A 17,673-nucleotide genomic window follows, 5' to 3' on the forward strand; every position below is an offset into this window, starting at 1 on the left:
AGATATCTTACTGTTAATAAAATACATTGTCTAAGGTTTTATAAAATGTGTATTAACCTTCTAATCAAGTTTTTTTTTAGTTACATAAATTAGCTTATATCTTGATCGTTAAATTAGTCTTATTATTTTGTTATTAAAATAAATGGTTCTGTAAAACAACTTATTGATACTGTATTGACATTATTTCATAATAATACTTTGACAATATATTCTCACGAAACATTACAGATTAGATCATGCCTCAGATAAAACTGCTGAGAAACTCAACAGAGATATTGGCAAAAATCTCCTGTAAAACAGTTTGAGCAATTTTGCTGTAAAAAAATCGTAATTTTGCTGTGAAAGAAAACAATAAACAACATGTTCAGTCTGTTTCCACTTTATTGGAAGAGATGAAGCAAAATGTATTGTTTCTTACATACTGTAACATGAACTCAATGACAAATCTGTTTTTATTGGGTGAATAGATATTATGATATTCTATCACTTTGTTGTGCATTTGCACCAGCAAATCAGCAAGAGGTCTTAATAAGCTGTTGGAACAGTGCATTTATTAGAATTGTGTTTTGAAACATTACAGTGCGTGCAGAATTATTAGGTGCGTTGATTTTCTGATCATTTTTTTTTCCAGGCACATTTTACCAATTCCAATTCACATTTTACCAACACCTAAGGCGTTTTTTTATTTTATTTCCAGCCTTCATGAACAATTATATATAACTTATAAATTATTAAATACAAAATTAATAGTAGTTATTACGATTAATGTAGTTTGGTGTTGGTAAAATGTGCCTGGAAAAAAAATATGATAAGAAAGTCAACATGCCTAATAATTCTGCACGCACTGTATTATTTTATGGAAAAATAGAGCTATGTTAACACTTTAACATGATTAGGGCCTGAGCACAGAAGGTGAAAGGTAAAGAGGCCTGAACCAGAGGCACTAAAGCCCTATAGTTTTTGGAATATTTTTTCACTATTATTATAATGTATTTTTTGAGGCCTTTGCCATGCATGAAACTTTGCAGACACATCAGACCTGCAAAAAAATGTAAAAGTTATGTAATGCTTGGACTTATGTAAGTGCAGGCTGTCGTCAGGATAAAGTTTCTCCAATGTGCACGAAATTTGGTATGGTTATTGATGACATCATATAGGACAATGTTCACTTGGTTTTATCTGACTCCGCCCAACAGGAAGTCAGCCATCTTGGATGGAATGTGGGATTTTTACATTTTCCCACACTGTTTTGATGATCTTACCATGGCTAAAATATCATGACAGTTAACAGATACATTTGTCTCAGGACATCTTTTGTTTTGATACTGCAATTCAGGAGACCCATGCCTCATTGGCTCCACAGCGCCCCCTAGTTCGAAATTGCATTTTGGTCCCTTTGGAATATGCAAGAATTAGTACTAAACTAAACAAAAATCTAGAGATCTCAGCAGATCTAGATGAAAGAAGTTTCATAGTCCAGCTTAAGTAACTTTAGTGATGGTTCATTTCTGTTATAAAAAAGTTATTAATTTAGTTAATTTATATATAGCCGCTCTGGAGAAAATAATGATGTCATCGTCCAACTCAGTTCAGTTCTCATATAACGGTATCAATGAAGGCAGATCAGTAATGTTGTTAAATATTAAGTGTCCCCAACTAAGCAAGCCAAAAGCCAAAGGCGACAGTGGCAAGGAACCAAAACTCCATCAGTGACAGAATGGAGAAAAAACCTTGGGAAAAAACCTCGCTCAGTTCTCCTCTAGCCAACGAACGAACAGTGTATGATTATGATTCAGGCAGCATTATAGGTCAGAAGTCAGATTGGATCAGAAATTGGATCAGATATCAGTTGGATACTATTATGCACGTCTCGTGTTTTGAAGAGCAAAAATGTTTGATCATCCCCTTATGCCTTTCACTGAGACGTCAACAAATGTTGTCAAATTGAACAGATAGTGAAACTAAAGCACTTCTCATGCGGGAGGATGAAGAAAATGGCGTGACGTATAAAGATCACTTCCGATGACTGACACCCCAGAATTTACCAGTATTTTGGAGCTTATGTGTGAATGGCCTCTTATCGGTAAAAAGCCAGAACACCATTGCTTGCGTGAGCAGCATATTTGTGTATTTACCGGTAAAGTCATTCTGGTAATTTAACGGTAATTTACCAGGATTGCTGTGTGAAAGGAGTTATTGTCCTCAACATTACAACTGGCAGAGGGAAGTAGGACATTTGCAACAATTTTTTTCAATTTCCCTTTTTCCTTTCACTAAATTGCTTCAGATGTTTGTATAATAATGGCAAAAAAACTATATATTTCAAATTCTAAAGGAATTTTTGATTTCTTAAATATTGTTAGCATGGCAACACATCAAACATTTGTATCCTTTTTATGTTTAGTAATTTTTTTTTAGGGTAGGCCTACTTGCCGTGCTTTAATTTTCATGATCTTTTGCACACTCGTCAAAGTCATCTCCTATTACGACTTAGCAAAGGTTCATTCATGCCCATGTAGAGGGGGCTCTATAGCGCCACCTAGAAATGGGCATGTTCAGGGAACTCTGTAGCAAATACCAGCTACGGTAAGTTTCGGTCACCAAGCTTTGCACATATATAGATCTCATCAAGCTGGACAACTTTCACACCACAGACATTAGCTCCGCCAAACAGGAAGTCAGCCATTTTTTTTTAACGGCTTAGGGTGCTTCTCAATATCCCTCCTTGTCTCCTCGCTCCTCCGTCCTCCATCCTATGACCCGGAAACCGATCGAGCACAGCCATCTTGAAGGACATCTCAACTCTCTAATTGCACCGCGAGGAGGCGAGGATCGAGGAGTGAGGAGGCTTCCTGAGGAGTCATGAGCGAGGATACACAGGTGTATCCTATACGGAAGAGTTTTATCGCCTAAAACGTGACGCACGTATAAATTCTCCTCCCCCTTCACATCGGTCACAATCATTTTGATTTATACTTTACCTTTGCAGTTTATATAAGCCACACATCTCACATATTTCAATTGGGTATCTTGCTTTATTATTATTTATTATGAATTTCTTAAATAACCAAACTTCAACAACATAAGGGCAGATCCTCTGAGCGCTGCTGATGACGCGGTGAAGTGACGCTCGAGTGATCAAGTATTCCAATGTATAAAAAAAGCTTTCATTCGATCCCTCCGTCCTCGCGTCTTTTCCTTGCAGCATCTCCTCGCATCCTACAGGGGGTGGAGCTGAGACGCGAGGAAAGGAAGCGAGGAAAGGAAACGAGGATGCACAAATAAGAATTGAGAAGCACCCATACTGTGGCGTTTTAAATACTCCTACTGGGGGATTCTTGTGACTGCCATCAAACTTAGGTAAAATCATGCCAAGACATTGAAGACTCTAAATTGGAATAGGATTTTTGATATCTTGAAAGCATGATGGGGAGGAGCAGGGAACGGGTGACTCCTGCCAACTGCCCGAACCCGGAGGTGCTGTCGCCGTCCACCAGGCGGTGAAGGAGTGTCGAGCTGTCCCCCGAGAGCTATCCAGCGCCACCGCCAGGCACCGCGGAGAAGATCACCCAACTGGTGGAGGACCAGAGGGCAGTGCGTTTTGGGAACCGGATCAAGATTTTTTTTCTTCTTTCCTCTCTCCCCTCTCTCCACTCTCTCGCTCCTCATGCTTCCATATCCTTTTCTCTCGCCTCGTCTATCCATACCCCCAGGTGCTGCCGTACCTGGTCCCCCAGAAGGAGATGGGGGTGGGGGGTAGAGCACAGTCCCGGGAGTACCCCCCAGCCTGCATGGGACGATGGGGGTATGTGGCTAGCAGGACGAGGCCGAGGGCCGTGAGAGAACGGCGCGAGGCCGGTGGCGTGATTGATAATGAGCGACACGTAACGCATCGGTCTCGAATCTCTCACGGAGGAGCTACGGGAGCATAAAGCGAGGAGCGACGACAGTGAAGGACGAGAGAGGTCAGGCCTGGATTTTATGTTGTGTTTTGTTGTATGTGACAGTAGTCGTCCGAGAGGGGCTGCTGTCTTTACTTTCATTTTTGTACTGGTTTATTTTATTATTAAAGTTGTTAAATATTCGCCGGTTCCCGCATCCTTCTTCCCATAACAGCAAACTTCATTACAATTACAAATTAAACAACCACACAAGCTTAATCTAAATTAAAAAAGATTCAGTCACCTATAACCCTTTTACATGTATGAGCACAGCTTCTGCTCTTCCACCAAAATGGTTTGCTTTCACGAATAACGAACTGAAGCCTGACACAAACCGGCCCCGACTTACGAAAAGACTGGTGATGTAACACTGCTATGTGTTGTTTACCTGAGTATGACCAGTTAATATACAGTGTGCATCCTGGTTAAAAAGCACTGATGCCAAGCCCCCTTTTTACCCAGTTGTACAGTTTGCCCTGGCTATTGATTGCCCTTTTCCCCCTGTGACAGGGGGGACCCCTTGCTGGTTTTGTTTTTGTGAGATTGAACTGACTGCCTAAAACTAAAATTATACTGCTCAGTGGAGAAAGAGCAAATACTGATGGATATAAATCATTTGATAATATTAGCCATGAAGCTAAATCTTGTTTATTACATTCACAGATTCACAATTTGCTTATTAAATAAAATGAGTGTAAAAGCACTAGATCACTAAATCACTATAAAGGCTTATGGTTGATATATGTGGTTGTTGGGTTATCCTCATTGATGCGTGTCTCATAGAAATGAACTGTGTCCCACATTTCCTGCTGTGGAATCTAGTCAGGTTTAACCTGGTTTTAGGTCCATTCAACTCCTCCCTTTGGAGAAAATATTAAAGGTTGGAACATTCTGAAGGTTAGGAACATAAGTAATTTCTTGGATTAAGAGAGGAGCAAACACTTTCAAGCCAACAAAGCCAAGCAAACAAGAGAAAAATGGTGTCTATGTGTCGACAAAGTCTGGGCATTTGCCTAGGCATGATTGGTTTCATCGGTGCTATTGTGATTTGTGCCCTTCCTATGTGGAAGGTGACAGCATTCATTGGAGCCAATATTGTGACTGCACAGGTTTTCTGGGAAGGCTTGTGGATGAACTGTGTGGTACAAAGCACAGGACAAATGCAGTGCAAAATCTACGACTCCCTCTTGGCCTTACCTCAGGACTTGCAGGCTGCTCGGGCACTTGTGATCGTCGCCATTATTGTGTGCATCTTTGGGATCATCCTGGGAATTGTTGGTGGAAAATGTACCAGCTTTATTGAGGATGAAAGAACAAAGGTGAAAGTGGCTATTGCTAGTGGTGTAATCTTCATCATCGCTGGAGTGCTGGTTCTGGTCCCCGTCTGTTGGTCAGCTAACACCATCATCAGGGATTTCTACAACCCCTCGCTCACAGATGCCCAAAGAAGGGAGATGGGAGCTTCTATCTATATTGGATGGGGTGCAGCTGCACTGCTGATCCTGGGAGGAGGTATACTGTGTAGCTCCTGCCCACCTAAGGAGGAGGAAAACTACGGCGTCAAGTACTCTCAGCCACGGTCCGTTGCCACCAGCAAAGCCTACGTCTGAAAGAGATCAAGCACACAAAGACTTTTTACTGGCAAAGACTCTCTTTTTTTCCTGTAAAACCTCTTTATCCCCAGCTGTGGATATTTTTTCCAAGGAGAAACAGCAGAAGAACAGTGTCTGATATGACATATAGTTTATATACTGTGGTTTTGTGCTGTGGTTATACAGATCACTGAAAGAGGAAATTGTGCATGTATAATGTGATGAGAGGAATCCAACTCAGGGAAGAAATGATCTGTTTTTCATAAACAAGCCATTCTTGCTATTTATGTTTAATATGACAAGAAGAATAGTTTTATTAATCAGAAAATTAAATATATCTAAATGTTAAAAAACAATGTCTATGGTTTTATAAAAATGTGCATTAATCTTCTTATCAAGTTTTATTTTTTGGGTTACATAGATTAACTTTTTTTGCACAATGATCATTAAATGTGTCTTATTATTTTGTTATTAAAATAAACGGTTCTGTAAAACAATTTATTGCATTGACCATTTCATAATAATAGTTTGACAATAATGAAAATTCTCACATCAAAGAAAACATTACAGATCAGATCATGCTGGCCTCTGACATGGTGACTAAACTGCTGAAAAAATCAACAGAGATGTTGGCAAAGATCTCCTGTAAAACAGTTTGTGCAATTTCGATGTAAAAAACATTTTACTGTAAAAGAAAACAATAAACAACTATCAGGCATGTTCAGTCTGTTTCTGCTTCATTTGTTTCTTACATAACATGAACTCGATGAAAAATATATTTTTTTTATTGGGTGAATAGATATGATATTCTATCACTTTGTTGTGCACCAGGCATTTGCACCAGCAAATCAGCAAGTGGTCTTAATAAACTGTTGGAACAGTGCATTTATTAGAATTGTGTTTTGAAACATTATTATTTTATAACAATAACTTTAATGTGATCCTTATAATATGTGATAATATGATCATTTTGTAATATTAGCCAGTAAGCTAAAAACACATTTTTTTTATTAAATAAAATGAGTGTAAAAGCACTAGATCAATAAATCCCTAAAAGGGCTTGTGGTTGATATCCAAAAGTTTTTTTGTATTTTTGTTTTTTTAGTTTTTTTGTTCATTTGTATTTGAACCAAGTCATCAACCGATAGCTCCTCGTTGATGCACATCTCACAGAAACTAGCTGTATCCACATTCCCTGCTGTGGAATCTGGTCAGGTTTAACCAGGTTTCAGATCCATCTGACTTGGACCGCTCCCTTCTGAGAAAAAACTTAGAACAGGTTAGTCATTTGTACAATTAACAGAGGAGCAAACACTTCCAAGAAAACAAAGCCAAACAAACAAACAGAATAAATAAATAAAAATGGTGTCTATATTTTGACTTATCCTAGCCATGTCCCTAGCCATTATTGGTGTCTGGGGAGCTATTATGATTTGTGCCCTTATATATGGAAGGCAACAGCAGTAATTGGAGCCAATATTGTGACTGTGACCATCTGGGAGGGCTTGTGGATGGACTGTGTGATACAAAGTGCAGGACAAATTCAATGTGTTCACTCTTGGACTTGCAGGCTGCTTGGGCACTTGTGTTGCTTGCATTTATGCTAGGACATGTAGGTTGTGGGGCGACACGTAAAATTTAAACTATTAGGTTACAAGAAAATGTAAGTTTTGAGTTGTTCCAGAGGGACCAAGTAATAGTTTTGCAAGTCACAAGTAAGTCTTGGTCAGTTAACACCATCAGGGATTTCTACAATCCCTTGCTCGCAGATACCCAAAGGCATGACACAGGCATGTTCAGTCTGTTTGCACGTCAATCAAAGAAATTTGGTCAAAATTAGACTTACTAAGCAAAAATCATTGTTTCTATCATAACATTAACTAAATGAAAAAAATATTTTAAATGGCTGAATCCCTTTGTTGTGCACCACGCTGTTAGACCTTACCAGGCTTTTTTACAGTTTCACGAGTTCACACTTACATATAATTAGATGAAGTAAAGCTTTATGTGTATTTGGCGTTGGCCCAAACCTCTTTTAACAGTTTATTACTGTTAAAATATATTTTGTGGATGTGCCATTTAATCTTGCACATTTAACCCTTTCAACCCTACAGGAACATACTGTAGTGTCCACAATACAAAGAGTAAAAGTCACACTGAAGTAGTGTTGCAGTGAGATAATTAAGTGAATATGTAAGGGATTGTTGAGCATTAGTGATGAACACCTGCTGTTAACAATCAGAATCACTGAAGGAAAGAGGAAGAAGAACAGAAAAAGAGACAAACAACTACAACTGACTTCCAGCCATTACACATTATTACACTTATTACTAACCAGTTTGACTTTATTTCTGTTATACATCTACAAAATCTCGTATTGAGAATTAACAGAGGTTTAGAAATTGATATTTTATTGAAAATGTTTGGTTTGGATTACCATTATGGTGATCAGTGTTTACTTAATTGGGCTCTAGACCCTTGACATTTTAAAACCATTTTTTTTTGTGCTGCTTGAACTGTTTTGCTAGCCACATTTATGGCAAAAAAAAAATGTGATGATGATCAGTGAATGCTGATTGTTATGCATTGATGATGACATACCCATCATTAAGTCTCTTGATTCACTGATCTCATCCAGTGTTCAATCCTTTATTAAAAGTGTTGCATTATAAAACAAAAAACAACAATTGTTTTGAAGGATTTTTTAAACCAAAACATAATAATTTAGACACACACAGAAATAAAAAAATCGGCATATAAAAAGACCATTAAGCGGCATAATTTGTTCAATTTTGTACTATTCTGGCACCCAGCATGCATTGCGACACAAAACATTTGATTGTCACCATTGTTGAGATTCATATGCTCATTGTTGATGTCTGTGTATTTCTAAGTTATGCAGGAGTTCAAAATGTGTTATGCTCTGTATGATTTTAAAAATAACTGATTACTGAACGAAAGCTATAGAATCACATAGCTACTATCATCCATAAATATAAAATTAAAAGAAAAGATAAAGGTCTGAGGCACTCAGGAAGATGAAGATTAAAAAGCCTTTATTAATCCATGGCTAGTCTCATAAAATGCCTATGCGTTTCAGCCAACAAGGCTTTCGTCAGGGCTTGAAGTGTTTGACAAAAAGTTCACTTCCTTGTTAAAACCAGTAATAAATAACAGCTGCTTAGGTTGAGCAGGTGGGAAGTCACATGATTAAATGACTAGTGTCACAAAAATTGCTTACAATAATAAATCCTGGTGAATTTAACTACAGAGAAAAAGCATATAGAAAGCCTTGTTGGCTGAAACGCGTAGGCATTTTATGAGACTAGCCATGGATTAATAAAGGCTTTTTAATCTTCATCCTCCTGAGCGCCTCAGACCTTTATCTTTAGTTATATGTGGATCCCTTCACTGAAGAGCACCGGAGGTATTTAAAACATTTTTTTACACCCAAGAAGCACTCCCAGCATTTTCCTGCTTTTTGTAATAAAATGAAAAGACACAGAACGGGATCCGACAAGTTCATGATGGTTGATTATGGCATCATCGCAACACAGCCAAAAACACCTGATCAAATTCCTCTTGGCTTTTTCTTGCCATGACATCCGTGCTTTTAAAACACACAGTTACAGCAGCCAAAAAAAGAAAAAAAAAATGTTAAAAAGTCAAGGGTAAAGAGCCCTTAATGGTGACTAAAAACTTTTTTATTTTCAATAAAACATCTAAACCTCTGTTAAATCACAACAATGACTTCTATACAAGTATGAAACAAACTGGTTTGTAATCTGGTTTCACACTCAGTGTGGCTGGAAGTCAGTGTAGTTCTCGTGTTTCTGCTTATGTCTTCTCTTTTTTTCTGTTCTTGTTTCTCTGTCCTTCAGTGATTCTGCTTGTTGGGTGTTTATCAGTGTCTGAATAAACTCACTTCTAAGTGGACTATATTAGTGAACTAATTTAGGGAATAGTGAATGAGGGTATAGGGTGTGATTTGGAACACTTTGAGGCTACTTTCTTGAAAATTTCAAATATTACCCAGAATGCACTGTTTTCTATGGTATATTACTTTATTAATTGAAACTAGTATGTTACTCTCAGAATTTTGCCATTTTTTACACCAAGGTTTTACAGTGCTGGCATTTGCGCCAGCAAATCAGCCGTTCACAGTACATTTATTACAATTGCAATAATACAGCTACTTTAACACTTTAGCATATGATTTTTATTTGTTTTTGTAAGATTGAATTGACTGCCAAAAATAAAATGATGCTGTTCAGTGGAGAAAGAGCACCCAGTGGTGGATGGAAATAATTTTAAAATTTTAGCCAGCAAACTTCTTACTAAATAAAATGAGTGTAAAATCACTAGATCTATTTTATTTTTTATCGGTAACCATCCCAAATACGTTCAATCCTCAATCGCGCCTTATAACTTAGCCTCGATTATCACCCCGCAAGAACAATTACAGTGCTTTACAACTATAGAACAAATAGAGTTAAATAAACTTATCACTTCCTCTAAAACAACAACATGTTTATTAGATCCCATACCAACTAAACTACTGAAAGAAGTGTTACCTATAGTGGAAGAGCCTCTCCTCAATATTATTAACTCGTCTTTATCTTTAGGTTATGTTCCAAGAACATTTAAACTGGCAGTTATAAAACCTCTCATTAAGAAACCACAATTAGATCCACATAATCTAGCAAATTATAGACCCATTTCAAATCTACCTTTTATGTCTAAAATACTAGAAAAAGTTGTGTCCGCCCTACTAGGCTCTTTCTTACAAGAAAATGACATCTATGAAAAGTTTCAGTCTGGATTCAGGCCGCACCATAGCACTGAAACTGCGCTTGTTAAAATCACAAATGATTTACTCTTAGCTTCTGACCAAGGCTGTATCTCAATACTAGTTTTACTTGATCTTAGTGCTGCGTTCGATACTATAGATCACACAATACTCTTAGATCGACTACAAAATTATACTGGTGTTCAAGGACAAGCATAAAGCTGGTTCAGATCATACTGTACCTATCTGACGGATACCATTTTGTCTATTTAAATGGAGAAAAATCTATCATAACTCCAGTAAACTATGGAGTGCCGCAAGGATCTGTGTTAGGCCCTCTATTATTCTCAATATATATGATGCAACTTGGAAATATTATAAGGAAACATGGAATTAGTTTCCATTGTTATGCTGATGACACTCAAATATATATTTCATCGCAGCCGGATGAAAACGCTAAATTATCCAAATTGACAGAGTGTGTTAAAGATATAAAAGATTGGATGACGCGCAATTTTCTTTTATTAAATCCAGACAAGACAGAGGTACTAATCATCGGTTCAAAAAACCGCCCACAAAACCTCTCACAATACAACTTTAACATAGTAGGATGTCCTGTTACTTCATCCTATACAGTAAAAGACCTGGGTGTTATATTAGACAGCAACCTGTCTTTTGAAAATCATATTTCATATGTTACAAAAACAGCCTTTTTCCACCTTAGAAACATTGCTAAGCTACGTAATATGCTATCTGTTTCTGATGCAGAAAAGTTAGTTCATGCGTTCATGACCTCGAGATTAGATTACTGTAATGCTTTATTAGCTGGTTGTCCTGCATCCTCAATAAACAAGCTACAGTTAGTCCAAAATGCAGCCGCTAGAGTTCTTACTAGATCAAGAAAATATGACCATATAACACCAATTTTATCATCACTACATTGGTTACCTATAAAGTCCCGTATTAACTACAAGGTATTGCTACTGACTTATAAAGCCCTAAACGGCTTAGCTCCAGTTTATTCAACGGATCTTCTATCGCCCTATAATCCATCGCGCTCTTTAAGATCAATAAATTCGAGGCTTTTGGTCATACCTAGGATATCCAGATCAACCAAAGGAGGGAGATCATTTTCACATTTAGCTCCAAAACTCTGGAATAGCCTTCCTGATACTGTTCGTTGCTCAGACTCGCTCTCCCAGTTTAAAACTAGATTAAAGACGCATCTCTTCAGCCAGGCATTCGTATAATATTTTTAATCTTGCAGTTAAATCCGGTCTCTAGTTCATAAACGCCAGAGGAGAACTGGCCCCCGACTGAGCCCGGGTTCTCCCAAGGTATTTTTTTTCTCCATTAGGTCACCTGATGGAGTTTTTTGGTTCCTTGCCACTGTTGCCTTTGGCTTGCTCAGTTGGGGATACTTAATTTAATTAATCAATCAACAATACTATTGATCAGCATTACCAAACGTGGACGTTTTACACTAGAAACAAACACTGATGTACTATTTTATTTAATACTGTGAAGCTGCTTTGATACAATCTGTATTGTGAAAAGCGCTATATAAATAAAGTTGACTTGACTTGACTTGAATACAAGTTGACTCAGCTCTTCTAGGCAAGGCAATGGCCATGTTTACATGCCGAACAATATTATGTTATTAATTTGGTCAAATTCTGATTATGGATCTAGGCCATAGTAGTATAAACAGGTTGCTATGGAAAATGTGTTGTTGATGGACCCTTTTGAGACCTCTGTGTCCAAGGCATGCTAACATCGTATCGCATCCCTGAGATTCATGTGCATAAATTTCAGTAAATTAGCTCATTTCAAGAAATGAGGTTTGGCACAGCAAGAAGTTGTTTTTCTGAAGCTTTGGTTTCAAGTCCTCCCAAACTGGTTTGACAACTAGCAATGGTATTTGTCAGAATATTAACAACATGATGTGGGTGATGTTACTTTTGGAAAATATTCTGTCTTAATATTAAGTACTAAATTTCAAATGGATTAATCGAACGGATAAAGAAAGCAACATTGAGTTCTGTAGCAAAGCTTTCTTAATTAACATGAGGCTTCTAAACATGTTTATTCAAACAAGATAATTATTCCTACCTTATAGGAAGTGAAAAAAGGAACGTAAACCAATCTCATATATTTAAAACCCTTTATTGTCACAACCTCACAAGCCAGCTATGTCCTCAGTTTGTGCGGATTCACATTTGGAATAGCATGTTTTTTTTCCCTCCCTGAACCCAGCGTGTTTACCTCCTCCATACTGGTCTAGTTTTTGGAAAGCAAATCCCCCAAAAAACCCAGAAGGTGATATTGAGAGGGCATGCAGTTACTGGGTCGCATCCTGGCCCTGTTTGATTGGATTGGAGTAATAATTCTGTGTGACCCATGTGTAGAGTTACAGACTTCATTGGTACCAACATAGTGACCTCTCAGATTGTCTGGGAGGGAATCTGGATGAGCTGTCAAGTCAAGTCACCTTTATTTATATAGCACTTTTTACAATACAGGTTGTTTCAAAGCAGCTTTACAGAGATAACAGGAAAATAATGCAACAGAGTTGGTTTTGGCTCTACAGCAGATCTAGAAGAAAATAGCGTCACAGTCCAGCTTAAGTAAGTTCAGTGTAATTTTTGTTTTAAAGATTTATTAATTTAGTTCATTTTTCTATACAGCTGCTCAGTAGAAAACCGTGATGTCATCGTCCAGCTCAGTTCAGTTCTCATATAACGGTGTCAATGCAGGGAGATCAATTATATTGTTGAATATTAAGTGTGCCCAATTAAGCAAGCCAAAAGCCGAAGGCGACAGTGGCAAGGAACCAAAACTCCATCAGTGACAGAATGGAGAAAAAAACCTTGGGAGAAACCAGACTCAGTCGCTCAGTTCTCCTCTGGCCAACGAATGAACAGTGTATGATTATGATTCAGGCTGCATTATAATCAGATTGGATCAGAACAATCAGAATATTATCCAGGTCCATCTGGTTGAAGATCGGAGTCATGCCGGTATGGAGACGAGTTTGTTGAGGATCAGTGCCGATGGCTGTCGTGGCGATGAGGGACTTATAGCAACTTACAATTGCTATATATGTCAGAGGTCGCACGCCTCTGGAGCAACTAGGGGTTAAGTGTCTTGCTCAGGGACACATTGGTGCCTCACAGTGGATTCGAACCCGGGTCTCTCATACCAAAGGCATGTGTCTTATCCATTGCGCCACACCACCCCATCTGCAGGCTGATTGTGTCCTGATGGGTCTTTTCCATCGTGGTTGGTGTCGCTGGGTTGAGATGAGGGCTTCATTCGACAACTCAGCATCTGTCGTATATAATCCTGTAAGGATGGTAAAGCCATCTAGTGGGTATGATGCTCTTCCCGGCCACACAGTGCCAGTCCCATGGTCTCCAACTCCTCCCAAGACCTACACACAGTTTCATTAGAAAGATATAGTTGTATATTTTATAGTGTATTTTGACACGACAAAATAGTGTAGGTGAAATTCTTGGAGCACTTTTAACTGTTGAATTCTCTAGTGCAAAATCAAATTTTTCACTAATTATGTGCAGTTTTATATGAAGTAAATATTGTTGGCTAAACGTTCTTGGCTTTTGTTCTCATTCTGTTTTTTGTACATGCCAGAAGAACATACTTTACACAACACTAGGAAAACCTGCTGTTCTGGAACACCCACTAGTTTCCACTAGTCAATTGAACATACCACATGTTCTCTGAGAACAAGATGATGCATAGCTATTGTTTTTGTTCTGCTTGACAAACTTTATTAATTATGAAAAGTTGATTTGTATTTCACTTGCATTGTGTGTTTCTTCATCTTCTGAGAGACTCTGAACAAAGAATTATAAATTTGAATGAGCAATTTGACTTGAGTGCTTTTTTCTATTTTTGACACATTTGAATTCAAGTTAATATAAACTGAGTTCAGGAGTTTCAGTTGAATAGAAAACCAGTTCTCCCACAACCTTTTATACAGGGCTCATATTGCATGGTTCTCAGGCTTACGTACACAAACATCCTGAGTTTCCTTACAAAGAGAACTTTTCACAGAGTCACTGTGTTATTTCAGATAACCACTACAGGGAAATGACAGGTTTTCTCTTACATAAAACCCATAGGTATTCTTTTATGTCCAAACACGTGCATTACGTTCCTAGAAATGTAAACAAGTGATGTCAAAGACAGAGATAAAAGTATGACAACCACCACTAAACCATGCAGCTCTCTGTTGAGAAATACATTTCTCGGTTAGTATCGGTTTCATTCAAACTCCAAACACAACTGTCTGAGTTGGGCAAATTCAGTACAGCGCCACTGATGCTCACCTGTGTTTTGAAATCTACTGCCCTCTAGTGAGAGAAAATCATTTATATGCTACTTTATTAGAGCTGCAACTAAATCACATCTGTTTCATTATTAAAATATTTATGTTACAGAAACACTGATAAAAGCAAGAATTAAAGGTTGTCTCTGTTTGTCTGTTTTATGTCGTCCCCAGCGCCCTCCATGGCTCTGCAGGTCTTAGGAATCACTCTTTCAATGATTGGCTTTGCAGGAACCATCATCATCTGTGCTCTGCCCATGTGGAAGGTAACCGCCTTTATCGGCACAAACATCGTGGTGGCGCAGGTCTTCTGGGAAGGATTATGGATGACGTGCGTGTACGAGCGCATTGGGCAGATGCAGTGTAAACTGTACGATGCCCTGCTGGATTTGGATCCTTCCCTACAGGCATCACGTGGGCTAATGGTGACCGCCATGGCTTTGGCCTGCTTGGCTTTCCTCATTTTTCTGGTTGGGGCTGATTGCACCAACTGCCTAAGTAACCCACGTGCCAAAGCGCGGATTGTGGTGGTATCTGGGATTACCTTTATGCTTTCTGGACTGACTACTGTGGTGCCTGTGTCCTGGACAGCCGACTCCATTATAAGAGACTTCCATAATCCCATAGTGCATGAAGCACTGAAGAGAGAGATGGGGGCAGCCCTGTATGTGGGCTGGGTGACAGCGGGCTTTCTGTTCGTTGGTGGAGCCGTTCTCTGCACCAGCTGCCCGCCAGACCGGGACAACTATTCACCTAGATACACCTTAACAAAATCTGACATCCACAGTGGCTACGCCATACAGAACTACGTCTGATATACAGCACATGCCACTGAGTAAAGCGGACACACTGGTCAAATGCAAAAGCAATACGTCATAATGTATAGGTGTTAAACAAAACACTTCATCAGATCCAAAAGAATAGCTAATTAAGAAAAGTGGGATATTTAAGTGATTAAACATCTCTCTCTCTCTCTCTCTCTCTCTCTCTCTCTCTCTCTCTCTCTCTCTCTCTCTCTCTCTCTCTCTCTCTCTCTCTCTCTCTCTCTCTCTCTCAACCTTTTTTGATGTTCATGTTTCTTCTTCTGTAAAAAAAGAGAAAAGTTACATTCAAAACATTAGATGACACATTTCAGCATGTGTGTTTGAATATTTTGTGAGTATGTGTGTTCAGGTTTTACCTATACTGTACATTACAAGGACAGCAAAAATCCAGAATAGTAGAATAGGAGTAAAACAATAGAAATCAGGAGAGTTCCCATGTAGATACACAAAGAAATGTGTTTCTTTGTGAGTGTGTGTGAAAGAGAGAGAGAGTGAGAGAAAAGACTACTGTGGTTAATCATATATTTTCTTTTTTGTAAGGACTGAAACAAATGTGCTAAAAATAACCCCTATCTTTCACACTGACCCATTGGGCTGTAACTTGTCTGTCATGCTCTATTTTTATCCATCAGTAAATAATTAATGAACAATAACAAAGGAGTAAATTTAATGAACAATAACCTATGAATTATTCTATTGAACTAAAGTGTATCTCAATAAAGTTTTCACTGTGAAATATTTTATTGTGTAATGTCCTATTTATCACAGTGCAATGACACTTTGCTTGTCACTTTCTGTTTTATTGCACATAATGCTTTTATTTTATTGAGTTGCATTGTATTGTATTATGTTGTATAGTGTATTGGCATCTGGAGGTTGCTTCACCAGAGTTCCATTGTACATGTACAGTCAGTGACAATAAAGATCTTAATAAAGATCTTAATCCAAACTTATAACCACTTTTAAACATTATCAACAAAATACAGGCAGAAAATTACAGACAATATTTTTACTTATTATATAGTATTATATACAGTAGATATTTCGAGCCACTAATCCCATGGCAACCACTAAACCTAACCCTAAACACACACACACACACACACACACACACACACACACACACACACACACACACACACACACACACAGAGAGAGAGAGAGAGAGAGAGAGAGCACAAAGAATTCTAAATTGTTCATAGAATTCTAAAATGTTTATTGATCTATTTAGTAATTTTTTTCTATATATAATTTGTTTTCATCTGTCTACATTCACTATAAACATTATAAATACTCTGCCAATACATTGCAATGTCATGCCGATAAAGCACATTTTAATTAAAATATAATTAAAGCAGTACAAAAGTGTTTTACAGTTTTTTTCAATTGTTTACACGCAATTTTGAAACAGAATCAGAATCACAATTATCCAAACACCACACTCAATTTGCATAATTCCTAGATTGTTTGCAAAATGACACACTTCAGTCAAAACATACACACTTCAGTCAAAACATATACACATATTTGTGAAAATGCTATTAGTTTTCATTTAACCAACACAGTCCTCAATGATCAGACACTATTGCAGCCAGTTACACACAACTGTGATAAATATAAAACACATTTGTAAAAAAGCTAATTTTAGGAAATAGCATTTGCTGGATTTTTGGCCAGACATTGTTATGTAAGGGATAATTTAGATGACAAAAAAAAAAAAAAAAAAAAAAAATAGTGACATACCCACAACATTCTTCATGATTAGTTTGAGATATAGGGAGAATGTACACAAATAGGCCTACTATAAACTTACCAAGCACTGCACAACACTGATGCTGCAGACTGAATATTTCAAGTACTTATTTCAATACTTACATAGTATTTCTTACCATAATCAGTTACAGTAATCAACCAACAATGAAATCAATGAAACAAATAAAATCTGTAGACAAATAAAAATTACTGCATGAAGTACATACACTTTGATTCTGAAGAAAAACTACTGTAAAAGCAACAAGAATACTGTAACTATTCATCATCTCTCCGTCTGGCTGGATCAGGCCATAAGATTTCATCCACATCACAGGCTATGTCTTCAATGGCATAAGTCCTTCCCTACCTCTTCCTCTACCTAGGCCTCTTCCTCTACCTCCTTCTTCTCCTCTTCCTCTACCTA

At 37.8% G+C, this 17,673-nt stretch overlaps 2 protein-coding genes across 2 annotated transcripts; both read left to right on the top strand.

Annotated features, from left to right (window-relative positions):
- Positions 1–4,918: 4,918 nt before the first annotated feature.
- On the top strand, positions 4,919–5,910 carry LOC308693026 (claudin-4-like; the record flags this gene model as incomplete). Its single annotated transcript, XM_081369722.1, has 1 exon — positions 4,919–5,910. One exon carries the CDS (start codon positions 4,919–4,921, stop codon positions 5,549–5,551), a length of 633 nt encoding a protein of 210 aa, XP_081225848.1. The 3' UTR covers positions 5,552–5,910.
- Positions 5,911–14,855: 8,945 nt separating this feature from the next.
- On the top strand, positions 14,856–15,488 carry cldnj (claudin j; the record flags this gene model as incomplete). Its single annotated transcript, XM_081369987.1, has 1 exon — positions 14,856–15,488. One exon carries the CDS (start codon positions 14,856–14,858, stop codon positions 15,486–15,488), a length of 633 nt encoding a protein of 210 aa, XP_081226113.1.
- Positions 15,489–17,673: the final 2,185 nt, after the last annotated feature.

Source organism: Scardinius erythrophthalmus, assembly GCF_964197995.2.
Source record: "Scardinius erythrophthalmus genome assembly, chromosome: 7".
NCBI lineage: Eukaryota > Metazoa > Chordata > Actinopteri > Cypriniformes > Leuciscidae > Scardinius > Scardinius erythrophthalmus.